Source organism: Miscanthus floridulus, chromosome 8, assembly GCF_019320115.1.
Source record: "Miscanthus floridulus cultivar M001 chromosome 8, ASM1932011v1, whole genome shotgun sequence".
Taxonomy (NCBI): Eukaryota; Viridiplantae; Streptophyta; class Magnoliopsida; order Poales; family Poaceae; genus Miscanthus; species Miscanthus floridulus.
In genome coordinates, this window is record NC_089587.1 from 51834726 (window position 1) to 51853830 (window position 19105).

Below are 19105 nucleotides of genomic sequence, written 5' to 3' on the forward strand. Positions count from 1 at the left end.
ACCAGGACTAAAGGTATACTTTTACTCCTGGTTTGTGGCTCCAACCGGGAGTAAAGGTCTACTTCCGGGCCGTGGCTGCGCCCGAGGTTGGAAAGTTACCTTTAGTCCCGGTTGGAGCCACCAACCGGAGCTAAAGGTCCCTCCTTTATATTCCGGCCGTCTCCTTCCTCCCCGAGCCCAAGCTCAGCACATTTTGAAGCTCACTGCAGTAGTGTTCTTGCTTCCTCCCTCCCTCCATTGTTCCTCCATCCATTCTTCGATTCCTCTGTCGATTTCTTCGATTTCTCCGTCGATTCTTCAGTTGTAAAGGTTACCAATCTCATACTCTCATTTTTCACCATTGTCTTATCTCATTTTGTTCACTATATATATATGGTTCTTTATTGTGGTTTTTTTCATTTGTAAGCAATTTGAGTTCAAAATCACTTCAAGCTTGCATATTTACATGAAAGAAGGTTAAAGTAGCTAGTTGAACTTGCGGACCGTGTTCATCTCGGCGATCATGTTCTCTGCCGAGCGGTAACGGACGTCAAGGAGGAGCTTTGATTCTACGAGGGAGAGCGGCAACGGTCGTGGAAGACCGTGTTCCCTTCCTCGTAGAATCGGAGCTCTTCCTTGACCAAGTACGGTGCCGTCCGGTGGAAAATGCTCGCCGAGATGATCACATAAGCAAGTTCAACTAGTACGGATGGTTATTTATTCACATGTCCCGATATCGTCGCAGTAGTCTGTCAATCACCGTGCTTTTTATTTTAACTTTTTATGAAATGAAAAACTTAGAAAATAGTTAGAAAATTATAGAAAATCCGTACTAGTTGAACTTGCGGACCGTGTTCAGCTCGGCGAGCATGTTCTCTGTCAAGCGGTAACGGACATCAAGGAGGAGCTTTGATTCTACGAGGGAGAGCGACAACGGTCGTGGAAGACCATATTCCCTTCCTCGTAGAATCGGAGCTCTTCCTTGACCAAGTACGGTGCCGTCCGGTGGAGAAATGCTCGCCGAGATGATCATGTAAGCAAGTTCAACTAGTACGGATGGTTATTTATTCACATGTCCCGATATCGTCGCAGTAGTCTGTCAATCACCGTACTTTTTATTTTAACTTTTTATGAAATGAAAACCTAGAAAATAGTTAGAAAATTATAGAAAATCCGTACTAGTTGAACTAGCGGACCGTGTTCATTTCGGCGAGCATGTTCTCTGCCGAGCGGTAACGGACGTCAAGGAGGAGCTTTGATTCTACGAGGGAGAGCGGCAACGGTCGTTGAAGACCGTGTTCCCTTTCTCGTAGAATTGGAGCTCTTCCGTGGCCAAGTACGGTGCTGTCCGATGGAGAAATGCTCGCCGAGATGATCACGTAAGCAAGGTCAACTAGTACGGATGGTTATTTATTCACACGTCCCGATATCGTCATAGTAGTCTGTCAATCACCGTACCCAAACATAGTATATATATAAATATAAACGATAATCGATTGTTATGTGTGTACACTCCCATTCTTCTGTTAATTTGCGGAAATATCATGTGAATTACTTACCTACCGCACTAAAAGACGAGAACACAATGACCATTAAAAATATCATTGTTTAGAGATATAGATAATTTTATAGTTTCTTAATTTTATTTGTTTATAAAATGAGAAATTTATAGTGTATTAAAAAATGAGTTTAGAGAGTAGATGGCAACTGCTTCCGGGTCCTCGGCCTCTCATGGGTTTCCAAAGCGACTTAGGCCGGGCCTCCCTCTCATTCCATGCGGCAAGTGTCGTGATGAGACGAAGATTGTGATGGAGTACCGAGTGAAGAAGGAGGGTCCCAACAAGGATCGTATCTTCTACAAGTGTCCGGATCGCAATGTGAGTTATTTTATTGTATTTAATGATTATGGTTAGTTTATACCTATTTTCATGATGGTTGTGATTAAAGTTCTAATTTTTTGTTTTAATTTCAGTGGGATGGCAGTGGACGATGTTCAGGCTTCTACTGGGAGGAAGAGTATGCTTGAACTCGTGCAAAAATATCTTGCACAACAGGAAGATACGGCGGCTAATGAGGCAGTGATCCAGCCGAAGAAGCCTAAAGATGTTGCACAATCGGGGGATTTGTCTGTTTTAGTTGAGATTGGTCGTGAAATCCTTGTGCTCCTGAAATGTATTTTAGCTTTAGTTCTTTTAGTGGTAGTTGGGATTGTCTACATTGTAGCGATGCTTTCATAAATTTGTACCTTTTGTGGTGGCACGCATGTTGTATAAATAATTAATTATGATCTAGGTTTTAATATGGTATTTATGTCATGTAATGCAGATGAGCCGGCATTGGATGTACAATGCTGGTCACCGCTCCCAAGAGTTCATTGACGGCGTGCATTCTTTGTTACGTGCGGCCGAGGCAAACAAACGTGACGGTTTTATGTGCTGCCCATGTGCCATATGTAAGAATATGGTGGAATATCCTTGCTCAAAGACTCTTCATTCACACTTGTTCAAGTTGGGTTTCATGTCAAACTATATTTGTTGGACGAAGCACGGAGAAACCGGTGTTGTAATGGAAGAAGGTGAAGAAGAACAATGGGACGACAATGATATTATTCCCGATGGTGCGTGCTTCAATGATACTGTAATGGGAGAAGCTGAAGAAGAGGTAGCCGTAGAAGATGATCCGGCTGATGATCTTTGTCAGGTCGTTCATGACGCACAAAGAGAATGTGAAAGTGAAAAGGAGAGATCAAGTTCGAGCGGATGCTAGAAGATCATAAGAAATTGTTGTACCCAACTTGTGATGCAGGGCAGAAAAAGTTGGGAACCACACTAGAATTGCTGCAATGGAAGGCAAAGAATGGTGTATCTGACAAGGGATTTGGATAGTTACTAAAAATCCAAAAGAAGATGCTTCCGAAGGACAATGAATTGCCCGCCACTACCTACGAAGCAAAACAAGTTGTCTGTCCTATAGGGCTAGAAATCGAGAAGATACATGCATGTCCTAATGACTGCATCCTATACCGTGGCAAAGAGTATGAGAAATTGGATGCATGCCCAGTATGCCATGCATCGTGGTATAAGATCAGGCGAGATGACCCTGGTGATGTTGAGGGCGAACGTCCGCAGAAGAAAATCCCTGCCAAGGTTATGTGGTATGCTCCTATAATACCACGCTTGAAACGTCTGTTCAGAAACAAAGAACATGCAAAATTGTTGCGATGGCACAAAGAAGACCATAAGGTAGACAATATGTTGAGACACCCTGCTGATGGGTCCCAGTGGAGAGCAATCGACAGAGAATTCTCAGAGTTTGCAAATGACGCAAGAAACTTAAGGTTTGCTTTAAGTACAGATGGTATCAATCCTTTTGGAGAGCAGAACAGTAGTCATAGCACTTGGCCTGTTACTCTAAGTATCTACAACATTCCTCCTTGGTTATGCATGAAGCGGAAGTTCATTATGATGCCTATGCTCATCCAAGGCCCGAAGCAACCTGGCAATGACATCGATGTGTACCTAAGACCACTTATTGACGAACTTCTTATTTTGTGGAATAAAGAAGGTGTACGTGTGTGGGATGAGTACAAACAGGAACACTTTGATCTGCGAGCATTGTTGTTCGTAACAATCAATGATTGGCCTGCTCTAAGTAATCTTTCAGGACAGTCAAACAAGGGATATAATGCATGCACACACTGCTTCGGTGATATTAGAGGTGTATTCTTGAAAAAATGTCGAAAGGTCGTGTACCTTGGCCATCATCGATTTCTTCCTGCAAATCACCCCGTAAGAAAGAAAGGCAAGCATTTTAAAGGAAAGGCAGACCACCTGACCAAGCCTCGCAACCGAACCGGTGAGGATGTACTCGATATGGTCAATGATGTGAAAGTCATCTTTGGAAAAGGTCATGGCAGCCAACTTGTTTTGAACGACACTAATGGTCACGCACCCATGTGGAAGAAGAAGTCCATATTTTGGGACCTACCCTATTGGCAAGTCCTAGAGGTCCGTAGCTCGATCGACGTGATGCACCTGACGAAGAATCTTTGTGTGAACCTGCTAGGCTTCATGGGTGTGTATGGAAAGCCTAAAGACACATTTGAAGCACGACAGGACCTGCGTTGTTTGAGAGAAAGAGACAATCTGCATCCGGAGAAGATAGATGATGGACACCATTACTTACGTCCTGCCAGCTACACTCTAAGCAAAGAGGAGAAGGAAATCATGTTTGAATGCTTAAACAATATCAAGGTACCATCTGGATTCTCCTCGAATATAAAGGGTATTATAAATGTGCTAGAGAAGAAATTCTGTAACTTAAAGTCCCATGACTGTCACGTTCTCATGATGTAATTACTTCCAGTTGCATTAAGAGGAATTCTACCTCCAAATGTACGTCTAGCCACCGTAAAGCTATGTGCATTCCTCAATGCAATTTCTCAGAATGCAATTGATTCAACTGATCTAGCTAAACTACAGAATGATGTGGTTCAATGTCTCGTCAGCTTTGAGTTGGTGTTCCCTCCTTCCTTCTTTGATATCATGACACACCTCCTAGTTCACCTAGTCAAGGAGATTTTCATTCTCGGTCCTGTGTTCCTACACAACATGTTCCCCTTAGAGAGATTTATGGGAGTCCTGAAGAAATATGTTCACAACTGTGCTCGCCTAGAAGGAAGCATCGCCAAGGGCTATGGAACAGAAGAGGTCATTGAGTTCTGTGTTGACTTTATTCCCGACCTTGACTCGATTGGTGTTCCTGAATTGAGACATGAGGGGAGACTAAGCGAAAAGGGGACACTAGGGAGGAAAACATATATTGGTACGGATGATGATTATTTCAATAAAGCGCACTACACAGTTCTACAGAACTCCTCTTTGGTAGATTCGTATATTGAGACACACAAGGATCTCTTACGATCCGAGTTTCTAGGGAAGACTGAAGCTTGGATTACGCGTATGCACATGGAAACTTTCGGCGGTTGGTTGCGAAAAAAATATCAAGGTGATGAGAGCATCCATGAGCAACTGTATTTATTGGCTATGCAACCATCATGGCATATCATCACATACAAAGGGTACGAGATAAATGGGAACATATTCTACATAGTAGCCCAAGATAAAAGGAGTACCAACCAAAATAGTGGTGTCCGCATAGATGCCACAGACCCGAATGGAAATAAGCAGACATATTATGGACGCATAGATGAAATATGGGAACTAGAATATGCACCTACTTTGAAGATCCCATTGTTCAAGTGCCAATGGGTCAAGGTGACCGGAGGCGGGGTAACAGTAGACAACGAGTATGGAATGACAACAGTAGACCTTAGTAATATTGGGTACAAAGACGAACCATTCGTCCTTGCCAAGGATATGAATCAGGTGTTCTATGTCAATGATATGTCTACCAAACCAAAAAGAGGGAAAAACGATAATGACTCAACCAAAGAGCCAAAGCGCCACATAGTTCTTTCAGGGAAAAGAGTCATCGTGGGAATTGAGGACAAGTCGGACATCTCAGAAGATTATGAAAAGGATGACCGAATTCCACCATTCAAAGTGAACAAAGACCCTAGCATCTTGGTAAATGATGAGGACACTCCATGGTTACGACGCGATCATAACCAAGGGACATACGTAAAGAAGAAGTTCACTGCTATGCCCACTTGATGATATAGTGATTTAATGTAGTGTGTGTTTGAGATATTATGTAATAATTGTGAATTCAGATGTTTATTATGTCATGTTTCAAATTAAATCAATGTTTGATTTGGTGGGATTTCTCTCTCAAAAAGGTAAATTAGGATATTGAGTGATGAAAAATTAAAATATTAACGTTAAAATGATGTGAAAACAAATTTCCTGTCCAAAACCAATAGTTTTAATAATTTTAATTAAACACTACATTTTTGCATTAACGAAATAATAAATATTAGTTACATTATGTTTTATAATTGTAACAAAAAATAAAAAAAGTTAGGTTATAGATTTGTCCTATGTGCAATAAAGAAAAAGAAAATCCATATTTTTAACAAAATAATTTTATACCTTTTATTTAATTTACTATGTATTTAACAAAAACTATTGCATTTCTATTGTATTTAATAAGACTATTGCTTAAAACACGCGGGAAACGAAACTGCAGCCCACCTTTACTCCCGGGTTGGAAGCCCACCCGGGAGTAAAGGTGGCCGGGAGTAAAGGTTTACTTTTACTCCCGGTTGGTAATAAGCACCGGGAGTAAAGGACCTTTACTCCTGGTGGGGGGATGGCACCGGGAGTAAAGGGATATGGCATATATATAGCACTTCCATCTTCTTCCTTGCGTTCTTCGCCGATTCCTCTCCCCCTGCGCCCACGCCACTCGGCCCACCACACCGAGGACGCCGCGCCGCCACCCCGCCCGACGTCGGTCGTTGCCACCGCCTCGCGCGCGTCCACGGTCCCCACGCCACCTCGTGCGCCGATGACCTCGCGGCGCCAGCTACTGCCCGGCCGCCCCGGCCAGACGCAAGGCGTGCACCACACCATCGGTACTCTCGCCGCCCTGGCCAGACGCGCACACGCGGCCACACCGTGCTGGTACCCTCGCCCTGGCCAGATGCGTGCCACACCGCTAGTACCCTCGCCCCAGCCAGACGCGCGGCCACACCGCCGGTCGCCCCGAGGTACGCTAGCTGTGCTTGCTCCGATCCTATTTCATCGATCTCCATGCATGAAACACTATGTACATATGTTTTAGGCAACGATCATGGTAACCGTACGTACATGTTGTTCACGATTTCTTTTATTCCTACGTGCATGCTTTGATATAGTAGCGAAACTTTGTTGGTTGTCACTTGCATACGTACGTACATCAACAAATGTGTGTATCGATCACAAACCCAAACGTATACTTAGCTAATTTTCATGGCACGTCGCACACGACATTCAGACGGGCATTATTCTCTGTCGCGCTAACTATTATAAGAAAGAAAGCGCCAAAGGAACAGATCGAAAAAAATTCTAGTGTATACACGCCATCTATAAGCGCCATGCGTTTCTATGTATAAGCGCCATGCGTTTCTATGTATACGGCGGAGCACCGCCGCCCTCGTTCGCCCTAGGGTTTATACGGCGGAGCACCGCCGCCCTCGTTCGCCCTAGGGTTTAGGGTTTATACGGCGGAGCACCGCCGCCCTCGTTCGCCCTAGGGTTTAGGGTTACGCCGCCCTCGTTCGATCATTTTTGGTGGGTGAAGGTTGGTTTGCAGGTGGTTGTGGATGATATAGCTGAGTCTATGAAGGGTGTAGCAGATGAAGTGGTTGAGAGTGTGCTTGAAAATATAGTTATGGAGATGGCGAGGGATATGGCATGCGAGGTGTGTTTTGAAGAGGATGCTTTCGATGTTTGGGAGTTCACTACTACAAAAACAAATTTGCGCAGCGTTGCGATAACGCTCTCCGCGGCGGGCTCCTATTTTTGCCCGCTGCGGTAAATCCCACGATTTACCGTGGCGAGCATTTTTTATTTACTGAGGCGAGCACTTTTGCCCGCCACGGTAAATCAATTTACCGTGGCGGACCTCTTAATATGCCTGCCACGGAAAATACCTATTTTCCGTGGCGGGCATATTAAGAGGTCCGCCACGGTAAATTGATTTACCACGGCGGGCATCCTATAAAGCCCGCCTCGTTTAAGGCCGAGACCCAATAGGCCCAGGGCGAGGCCCGTAGTAGGTACTGGTATAAAATGAACACTTAGGGTTTCAGTCCTCTTACCTCTCATTCCCCTCCGCCGCCCTACGCGCAACAGGTCCCCGTCCAGATTCATCAACTCCTCTTCCCCTTTGTCTTCGTCCACTCCGCCCCTTTTCCCCTTCTTGTCGTCGCAACCACCGCCCATCCGAGGCTTGGATTGGCCTTCCCCCACTGCTACTGGTAGGCAGGGAACCCCTTCCGCTCTTCGCTCTGACGGATTTGCTCGTTCCGTTTGTCTCTGGTAGAATCTATTCGCCTACCGCTGCCTCGAATCCGTTTGTCTCTAGAGCAACGACGGAGCACTAATACTTACAATTTTTCGATGGTTTGTCATGTTCCCAGGTGGATGTGCCCTTGACTGCCCAGCGCCCACCCGCCCGCCTGCCTTCCCGCAGCAGCAATGGATGACGGGGACCTGGATTTGTCCAACCCAGACACATACCTATGCCTAACGCTCGGCACCGACCTGCCTAGCAGCTGCTCCATGGACAGCTACTTTGACGAGATCCTCAAGGACATGGAGCACCACGCCTGCACGCCGCCGTGCCCGGTATCTCTCTCTCCCTCTCTCTCCCACCCTCTCTCTCCTCTCAGTACCTCCCTCATCTCTCTCTCTTAGGCGAGGAGCTACGTGGCGCGCAGGGATGGGTGATCCACATGGCGGCGGATCTAGGCGGCCGCGTCGAGTCCCTACGACGTGGATCCACATGGCGGCGGATCCAGGGTGGCCATGTCTACTCCCTGCTCCCATGACATGGATCCACACGGCGACGACACAGATCCATGGTGAGATGGCCCCAACCTGCGGCAATGGCGTAGATCCTGCGAGGATGACCTCCCCGGTAGCAGATCTGGCAAGGTGGAGACCCCGGCAGCGGATCCAGCGAGGTGCGGTGGCGCCAGTATTAGGTTGTCAATGGGCTCGTCAGTGGGCTCGAGAATGGGCTCGCTGGTGGGTTCCTAGGTTTTTTTTTGTTTTTTTTTTTGAAACGTTTAACCGCGGTGGGCATCCTAACATGCCGCCGCAGGAACTCGATTAACCACAGCGGGCAAAGCGGTTCGCCATGGGAAGGCCATGATTTACCGTTAGCTTTTCACGCTGGCGGACGCGTTTGCCTGCTGCGCAAAAGCAAATTCGCTCGCCGCGGAAAATGTTTCTGTAGTAGTGGTTCCAACGCCAAGGGTCGACTTGATGTCTATTTTTTATCGATGTAATGTGTGTTGTTGTATTTGTTGTAAATTTGGCAGTGTTGTTGTGAACCTCTTCGAGGGTTCCAATCATTGTAAACATTATTTGGAGCTGTTTACTCGATGATGTCAGGATGCAGTGCTGATTTTGTTGTCACTTTGGTTTGCAGCAACGCCCCCCTTTTCTTTTAGGCGAGGCTCATCGTTTATTGTTCTCAGAAACTTGACGCACAACGATGCCCCCTTTCTTTCAGGTGAGGCTCGCTATTTTCCGTTTAATAAAACCTAATGCGTAGCGACGCCCCCCTTTTGTTTCAGGAGGGATCGCCGCAAAAACCTACTCGCTTCCTGATTCTTCTTATCATACAAACCAACCTTCACCCGTCAAAACCTACTCGTTTAGGGTTTAGGGTTTATACAGCGGAAGATTTTATGCATGTAAGCAAAGATTTGACGTACTATATATTGGTTTTGTTTTTTGAAGCTAGATGGCCGACCCGAGAAACATGGATGAGGAGTTGATGATGAATTTGATCAACACTGGCACTCAAGTTGCCGGCGATGATGGTGCTAAAAATAACGTGCAAGAGGAATGCAGATGACGGGAGTCAGTACTTAGCTCTTGAACAAAATGAGCAACAACATATTGGCCAAGTATATATTTTTTATTATTAGCTATATATATTATCATATGTCTTATGTGTGCTCATGACATTAAAAATAATATTTATGTTTTGTAGCCCTCTGGATCGACATCAACAACTACAATGAAGAGTAAAAATGTTCGAGGTCCCTAAAAAGCCATTGGAGGGCCGCTTCATCATCTCGGAGTTCAATGTGGATATAGGAGAACCGGGGGGGGGGGGGGCGAATAAAATGAAATTCAGTGCACCACTGTGGTTACCTTGTACAGGACCGGCTCCCGATCAGTACCCACGAATGGAAGAAGAAGACCAATTCTCCTCATATCAGTTTTGTCTCCGATCGTGACAAGACATTAATTTGGAAAGATGTCTTGGTACATTTAATGCTCCAAATAGATGGTTATGATGATATAATAGATGGTGATGAATTGAAGGAGCGAAGTTAGGGATTGGGCAATGAAGAAGATGGCCACCCAGTTTTCAGACTTGGAAGAAACACCTATACACGACGTATGTCAAGAAGAACATAGCACCAGATTTTACTGTCCCAGGCCTGATCTCAAAGCAGAGGCCCTATTGGGACGAGTTTGTATAGTACAAGACTTCGGAAGAGGGTGTGAGTCGGGTGATAAAGAGCCAACGTAATGCCCAACAGAAGACATACCACCATAACTTGGGATCAGGTGGCTACCTGACTGCCATTAAGAAGTGGAACAAAATGGAAGCAGACCTTCTTGCTAAGGGTATCAGACTAGAATCACTCGAGTGGGGAGAACGTGCAAAGAATTGGTTTTTCGCTCATGGGGGAACACTGGACCAGGAGACAGGGAAGTGTGTTTATGGCGCAAGACTGCAAGAAGCAGTAGAAAGATTGTTTTATGCTCAGAGAGCTACTGCTAGTGGTGCGTTCAGGCCCAACAGAGAGAAGGATGAGCTAACATACGCCATCGGGACTATTGAACATGGTGGCCGAACTAGAGGCAAAGGAAGTGTCTCGTGGGAGCATGGATTCCCTCAGGACAGACCTTCCTACAGAAGCTGCCAGAGAAAGAAGGAAGAAGAGGCACAGCAGCTCCTAGAGGTTGGAGGAAGCAGTGCATGAAGCACAGGAGCAGGAAAAAAACCATTGAAGCGAGAATGCAGGAGGAAATCAGAAGGCAAGTGCAAATAGCAGTGAGTGCAAGCAAGCAGGCATCAGAGCCAGGAATCAACATTAGCCAATCTGTTCAGTTGAAAAGCAGCTACGCTTTCACGGAGATACCAAATCAAGGGGACACAGGACTGCGCTTCCCTGTGGATGATGTCACTGAACCTTGTACATCGTGTGAGCTACACATTCTGAAGGGGAATTCCACAATCAAGGTGGCTATCGGTCTTGTTAATCCTATCGACCAAACCAAGACACCAAGGATTCATGGGAATATAATCCAAGAAGGAAATGCTACCATCTCGGTAGATAAAGCTGAAAAAGGTTTTAGTGATTTGCCTCTTGACATTCCTGGAGGTGATGGCGAGAAGACTCTAGGAGAAGCAGAGAAGACATTCATTCTATGGCGCAAGCGCTACATTATCATTCCCGGGATGTCGGCTCCACCTCCTCCTGAACTACCTCACCATAGGTACGTGCAGATGAAAACACTACATCATTAATTTGTATTGGCTTAAATAATTAACAATCTACTCATAATAATATGTCATTCCTTTTTTTGTAGCAGATCCTCCCCCAACCTAAATCCAATTATTCAATCGCCAGATCATCATAGTGCTCTATACGATGACATTGTGTTGGAAGGCGAGGCTGCATCCACACCATCTCCAAGGAGGTCTCCAACGCCGCAGCCGCCACCTCTAAGGAGGTCTCCAATGCCGCTGTCAACACCTCCAAGGAGGTCTCTAACGCCTCCCCCGCCCTCGCCTACCAAGAAGCCTAGCAAGAGGCCAGCCCCGCAAACGAAGAACCAGTCCCCGTCGGCAAAGAAAGCCATCGTGAAACCAATGGCTATTCCCAAAATAATATTGAAGAGAAGGAAGACGGAACTGATGCATATAAAAAAGATATGTCTAGATTCTATGACAAACTTAAAAAGAATCAAGAAGCAAGGAGAAACCTCGGAGAAACTGTACTTCTTCAGTAGCTCTAGATATTCTAAGAAAAAGGGTGGCTTCTTACCAGCAACAACAGCGGGAATCTCGTAAGCCGTCCAAATCAACAGTTATCGGACTATGACCGCACTCTCACCAAGTCAATTGAGGCAGGCACAGAAAAAGAAGCGGGCAGGGAAAGGAGTTGCCCAACTCGCACAACAAGCGCACCAATCAGTCCCCCCACTAGTTGTTGGTAATGAATATGGTTCGAATTTAGGATTAATGCATCAGGCAAACATACCTCCGGATGTCGATTTGGATCACCTTGGTGAATTTATTGATGAGACTGGTCTCGACCTTTACCAAATGTTTGGTGATGGAAACATTGAGAGTGCGGCGGAGGTTGATATTTGGAAGAAAAAATTTGTACTAGGCCAGAGTCTATACAACCCTCAGGCCTTATCTGATCTGGGGACGCAAATGTACCTGCTAAACAAGTGGTACATGCAGGCGTCTACCAGTGGAGACTTCTGCGTTGGTGTCAGAATTAGAGACGAACATTGGTTCCGTGGCGATGATGTTATGTATGTTATCATTAGCTGCTATTGCCTGTAGGTAATAATTCTTTCGATCTATTATTAAACTCATCATATGTGTGTATATGCATATAAATTATCCTAACAAGTACTATATATATGCAGATTTACAATGACAGAGCTCAGAAAGGAAGGCTGCAATGAAATTGGTTTTGTTGATCCCCATATAGTATTCAAAGACCCAATTACTCCAAAGACTAATTGGAAGTCTGAGTCAGAGAGTAACCTCATGAACTTCTTAGTGAACCAACGCCACAAGAAGGATATACTCTTTCCCTACAACTTCAAGTGAGTGTTAATAATGTCGATCATCCTTAATGGCTCATATGTTGATTCTAGTTAATTAATGAGTGTTATGCGTTATATCCTATAAACACATGCAGCAATCACTGGATATTGATGGACATCGATCTGGTGAAAAGTCACTTGATAATCTATGTCTCGATGAGAAAACCACAACAAGACTACCAAGATATGATAGATATTATCCAGAGGTAATTTCGGTATCTCTAGCAACTATATATACACACAAACATGATGATTAACTATATTTGATGATGTGGCAAATTTTTTATTGGGCAGTGTTTGGAAAACCTTTATTGAGAAGCAACACATGGGAAAATACAAAGCGCCACTGAATGTAATCCCTTTGAAAGTAAGTCCCCTAAATCGCATCATCTTTATTAATTAAACATATAGCTTTCACCAGATCACCAGATTGGATGACAAATCTTTTTCTCGTAAAGTGGTGTCTGAGGCAGGAACAGGGAAACAACTACTGTGGTTACTATGTTTGCAAGTTTATCAAGGTGGTCTCCCAAAGAACTCCTACAGAGAGACTAAAAGTACGTTAAAAATACATTATATATTCATTTAATTATTTTTATTGATTGTGTTACTATGTCTTTATATATATATATATATATGTACATATATTAATTTATTTTCCTTTAATTCAAACCTGTAGACTCGATGGTTGGAGGAAAAGGTCATACGGCAAGACCAAATCAAAGCAATTCAAGAGTCTATAGCTGGATTTTTTAATGAGCAGGTCATCGATTCCAAGGGCGAGTTCTACTTCGACCCAACACTGCCATGGAAGCCAAGCTAGAGGATGAGAGAAAACTTGTTATATCACAACAACTGTAACGTAATCTTTTTGTAATATATGCACATGAAATAATATAATGTAAAATACACATATGCATGCATGCATGTAAATATATATATGATGCTATATATATATATATATATATATATATATATATTTCTATGCTTGAATTGTGTGATTTAATACGTTCATTGTGCTTGAACCAAAACATACTATACGCGCGTATAAATGTATAATTAGCAGTACAATACGACTTCGAAAACCTATTTTGAAAAGAAAACAAAAAAATGAAAAGAAAAGAAAAAAGAAAAAAACCTTTAGTCCCGGTTCGTATTACCAACCGGGACTAAAGGTGCCGGCCATCGTAGCATGTCAGGAGGCACCTTTAGTCCCGGTTGGTGTTACCCACCGGGACTAATGGTCCTCCTTTAGACCCGGTTCCTGACCCGGGACTAAAGGACCCCCCTTTAGTCCCGGATGCTTGCCCCGGGTGGGGAACCGGGACTAGAGGGGGTTCGCCACCAGGAGTAAAGCTCAGTTCTCTACCAGTGATAGCTATAAATAAAGGTAATATCAATAGACAATGCTTAAATACATTGCATATTAGTATAAAGAATGTAACCTTAGAGTATAGACAACGGAAAGACCTAAATCCAAAGGGACAACTGACTGGTTGATCAGAAGCCTAATTCCTCCAAACTCTAGCAATCTGGTACCTATCTGGGATTTTTCCATATATGTGTAAAATAAAGCAAGCGTAAGTACAAGTCGTACTCAACAAATATGACATGGGGTTCATGAGGCTCAAAAGGTTGACACTGGTTCAACTGCGATTAGCTTTTAATGAGTCATCTTTTAGCAATTGGTTGGCATCAAATTTATCCATAAGCTCACGTAAACACATGATCAGGTAAACATGAATAATGAATAGCATAAACAATTAACCATTAGTGAGCATCTTCATCATCCATATCACTAGTGTTCATCATCTATTCCATAAATGTTCCAAGGCCGCTCGTGACCGTGAGCATGGCTGATATACCAGTTTTACACTCAGCAGAGGTTGTATACTTTCACTGTGAGTCATGATTTACCCTTTCGCCCGAGGCGGCCAACCTCTTGACCCACTACCAAGGAAGGTCGGCAGGGTTCACTATGAAGCCTTTCAAAGTTTCGTATAACAAGTTAGGGCCATTAGATTCACTTGGCGAACAGATATAGGAACCCCCTGTCGAATGGCACAATTCCATCACGGCTATACACATAAGAGTAGAGGCTATCCTATACCCGATTCGACAAGCCATTCTTACGCTAATAAAGGTAACCACTAACAAGCTAGAAAAGGTCCTCATACTGAGCGAAAGCCAGAGCCATATAGCCCTCACAGCTGTACTGTAAGTCTCGGATAAATCACTTACAGATAAGTCCTTAGGGAGAGGAATCTAGAGCACCATAAAATAGCCCAATGCCCTAGGCTCCTTGTTCCAGGTTGCTAAAAAGCATCTTTTAGTGTTTCTTGCATATTACATTAGTCAAGTTACAAGATCATGGTTGAAGTTGAGCACTAGCATCATACTGCCCAATGCAATACCCCATAGGTAACAAGGCACAAGGTAACAAAGTACTAGGAAATCCTTAGTGGCAGTCAAGGTAGACACATGCAGTATGAATTAAGTGATTAAAGGTGTATAGGACAACAAGGAAGATCCCATGCTATACTTGCCTTAAACACCGATCCTTCGGTAAGCTTTAATCTTCAACATTCTTCTTCTTCTTGATCACCACGTATATCTCACCGACTGGACGTAATCATAAAGCACCACACAAGCATCCATACAATCATACACGAAGCAAACAATAGATCTAAATTAGAACAGTACACCAAACATAAAATCAAGATGAAAAGTTTGTAAAACGAATCTACGTCTCGCTACGTACACACAGACGCGAAAACACGCTAATCGAAGCTACAGTTGAAAAGATACAACTACCGAAAGATTTACTTTACACACGAAAAAAAAACTATAGGCTTCATTTATTTAACTATATAAAACCTTATATAAATTGGATTAAATCAAATTTGGATTTGAGTTATAAAACTAAAGTAAAACAAATCATATTTTATTTACAAAACCCAGTTGCATAATTATTAATAAAGATATGATTTAAACCATGAAATTTTGGAAATCGTAATATGGTAACCACTGTTGCTAACACGTAGATCTCGTCGCTATGAATCTAACGCAACTTGAATGGGTCAAAACAGATCTAAAACGCAAAAGATATGATTTACACAAGATTTTTTTTGATAAAATAATAGATTAAATCTAATCACGAATTTTAAAAGTTGAAAACACATCTAACAGTAGTATAAACATGTAGGTTATGAAATTACGAAACTAGCGCAAGTTGAACGGATCAAATCGGAGTTAGAATGAAGAAACGGTGAGGATCCATTATTGATTGTAAGTGGTGTATTTCTATAGTATTGTTGGATTTGTTTTTCTATAAGAAAACGTCCATAAAACATATACCTGATGTCATGTGATGTCATCAAGCTAATTGGAACAGCTAACTGGAGCAGGGAGCATGCACGGCGCACGGCAACAACTGATGCTCGTATAGGAGCTCAACAAAGCTAGCAGGGTGCAGGTCAAGGAGGGAAAACTAACCGGAGGCGTGCGGAGGTCCTCACCAATGCCAGAGGAGGAACAACGATGTCGGCGTTGAAGCAGACAGCGGCGAGATCGGGTTTCACAAGCGGCTCCTCCAACTGATCGGAGATGCTGCATCAATTGATTGGGTTAACAAGGAAACAGAGACTTCAAAGAGGAGCAGGTACGTACTGCGATCATATCAGACTGTTCCATGAGCGGTGACATACGTGATCTGCATTGCTGCCTGGTTCGTTACGGCCGGTTGATGATTATTGTTCATGGATCTCAGTATTTTCTGGCGTTGATGGATGAGACCATGATGGCCGCAGGGAGCGTAGGGTTCCGGTGGACTGCAGTGCTTGGCCAGTGGATACGTACGCCAATAGCGTACGTGGCTTTCCAGTCATGCATGACGGCTTGCATGCTTTTGCTCGGCACAGGCAACAGCAGATGGTAGATCGGCAGGCCAGGCATAGCAACGTACCGAAACGATGCATGGTCTGCATGCACTGCCGGAGATGAAGTTGATGGCAAAGATGGATCTCCCCATGATGACGTAGGCACGGCCGGCGGCGGTCGATGGCAACAACGCGCAGGGGTGGGCTCGACTTGTTGCACGAAGGAGATGATGGCTGGGCTGGGCAGCGCGGCGGCGACGGTGACGGCGACGGTGAGGGAAAAATATAATTTACTACACGAGTGATTTTCTAAACAAGGGGCTCCCTATACGATAGTTTTGGTGTGCTTTGTCCAAGGGGTTGGTAGATATATATAGGGAGAAAAACTCCCCACATGCCTATCCACTAGCGATATGGTACTAATTGATATTGCACCATCCGCCTGCACTAATAGGCCTAAATAAACATTAAAGCCCCTGCATGGGCCTTTGAGATTTACTAGGATTATTGCACCTGGGCTTTGAGCGTTGGGAAAAATGAGAGATTTATTTTATTTTAAATTTATTAATTTCATGGATAAAATAATTGTAGAAAAGTCCAAAATTAATATATTAGCTATGAAAAATACTCCGTGACCTCCGAAAATTTGGAGAAAATTCTCAGAGACACTTTGGAACATGATGAACCCAAATAAAGTATTTGGAGCTCATAAAAAGATTGTTGGGAACTTGGAACATAAAGATTAAGGTGAAGGAGGTAGGAATTAAATTCCAGAAACAAGCTGAAAAATTCCTAGAGATAAATATTCGTCTCCTAAACGTATAAAAACACACATTTTGCACATAGAAACACGAGGTGCGACCGGCATGAATGCAACAAACACATTTCTACCTTATGATAAATTTTAAATTAATGAAAATTTTTATTTTCCTATGTTTTCATGAGCACAAAATTCCAAATTAAATCATTTTAGCTCTATTTCTAGAAATTCAAATTTTAGGGTGTTACAGTTTAGCTTAGCAATTTGGACGGCTCCATGGAATATTCATCTCCAGATTACGTCCTGAAATCTTGTTTATGTAACGGCATATCATATACATACAATATTGAATAAATTTTATATGATCTCTTCACGTCACTTTAAATATTCAAAAAGAACATGGTGGTATAGCTTGCAGCACAGACACAAAAACAGTAATTGGTTACAACTTCCAATTTATTAAATATTATCGGCTGTAGCATAGCGTAACTGAATAGATACAGGAGTATGCAAAATGCATATAAGCATATCTTCCTATACAATAATGAACTGAGTCTTGATTTACTTAGTAGTTGTTGTTCTCCCAGAACTGAGCTTGAAGCCAATCAATTGTTCCCTTTTGCACCTGGAAGGCCTTGGCCAAGACATCATCTGAGATCGGTGGCTTTGATCCAAAGACTGCGTTCGCAATAGTAATAACCCCAGGGTTCTGGCTGCTTAGTGCAGCGATTGCCACAGCCGGCTTGTCATGGACTGGGTTGAATTGGAAGTGTATGAGACCTTGGGGGAAGACAAACACGTCACCCTTGTTGAGAACCTTGGCGAATAGCTTGTTACCGTTGTCTGTGTTGGAGGTGACAAATCCAACATAAAGTGTACCCTCGAGCACGGTGAGGATCTCTGTGGCACGTGGGTGGGTGTGTGGCGGATTTTCGCCTAATGGTGCGTAGTCAATGCGAGCCAACGAGATGCCCAGGGTGTTGAGTGCAGGCAACTGCATGACATTGATCAAAGTGACATTGGATCCAACCTTGCTTTTCATGGTGTCCCTAGGCTTGTCAAGGTTTGCTGCCTTGAAAAAGTCATCGGCGTTCACTGCCATGGGGTCCTTGCAAACAAATCCATTCACCTTCACTGTATGCATAGACGAGGACAAATAGTTAGATGGAGAACAGGTGATTAGGCCATACCTTGAAATGCTAGTTGTATGTAGATGCTTGTTTTAACAAATGATTCTTATTTGATTAGTGAATTAGTATAAGAAAACAGCATGACTTAAAGCGAGAGTATGCATACCCGGAGAGTGTATGTCGGCAACACAGAAGTCTTGGAGCGGGCTAGGGTCAGAGGCAGTGGCCTGAGAAATGACCAATGCTACAAAAGCAACGAGGAGGAAGTAGGTGGAGGCAGCCATTTGGTTTTGCACACGCTTTTGTGTTTGTGCTCTCTGAATTCAGCTATGGAGCTTCTTAGCTTGTGGTGTTTGTGTCTGTCTTGTTGATGCTTTTGGCATGGGGATGGTGAGGTTATATAGCCTGCCACAGAGCATGTGGCGACGTGTACGTATTAATGGCTTAATAAGTCTTGAGTCGAACCTTTCAGCAGAACTGAAGAAACAGTCTTGGGAGTTGTCTTATATCAACTTCGCACACCTACCTTGCTTTTAATAATTTTTTCACACGCACCATACGTCTAACAAAATCAACGTGCACGGTCTCTTTGCTTGCAGCACAGCATTACGGAAGTGTAGTCTTTGTTTTCTTTTTGTGTTTTTTGGTGTCTGGGTTCAAGCGTACCATCTTTGCTTGTGCTAACACAGGTATAGAAAGAGTCAACTCACAAAAAAAATTACAAATAGTCAACAATGCGAAAGTACAAGACCGTCATATAAAATCTTTATTACCTTTTGCACTTCATATAATTATAACTATCGTACAATCTCC

At 43.6% G+C, this 19105-nt stretch overlaps 1 protein-coding gene across 1 annotated transcript; it reads right to left on the minus strand.

Moving 5' to 3' along the window:
* Positions 1–17600: 17600 nt before the first annotated feature.
* Positions 17601–18658, minus strand: LOC136472016 (germin-like protein 12-2). Its single transcript, XM_066469762.1, has 2 exons — positions 18459–18658; positions 17601–18296 (listed from the first exon to the last, which is right to left on the minus strand). Exons 1-2 carry the CDS (start codon positions 18574–18576, stop codon positions 17728–17730), a joined length of 687 nt encoding a protein of 228 aa, XP_066325859.1. The 5' UTR covers positions 18577–18658; the 3' UTR covers positions 17601–17727.
* Positions 18659–19105: the final 447 nt, after the last annotated feature.

Excerpts from the sequence above, each read along its gene's own strand:
- LOC136472016 (XM_066469762.1), bottom strand. The coding sequence starts at position 18,576 with ATGGCTGCCTCCACCTACTTCCTCCTCGTTGCTTTTGTAGCATTGGTC. Across the intron at positions 18,297-18,458 it reads TGCCGACATACACTCTCCGG|TGAAGGTGAATGGATTTGTT; the intron begins GTATGCATACTC and ends CTATGCATACAG.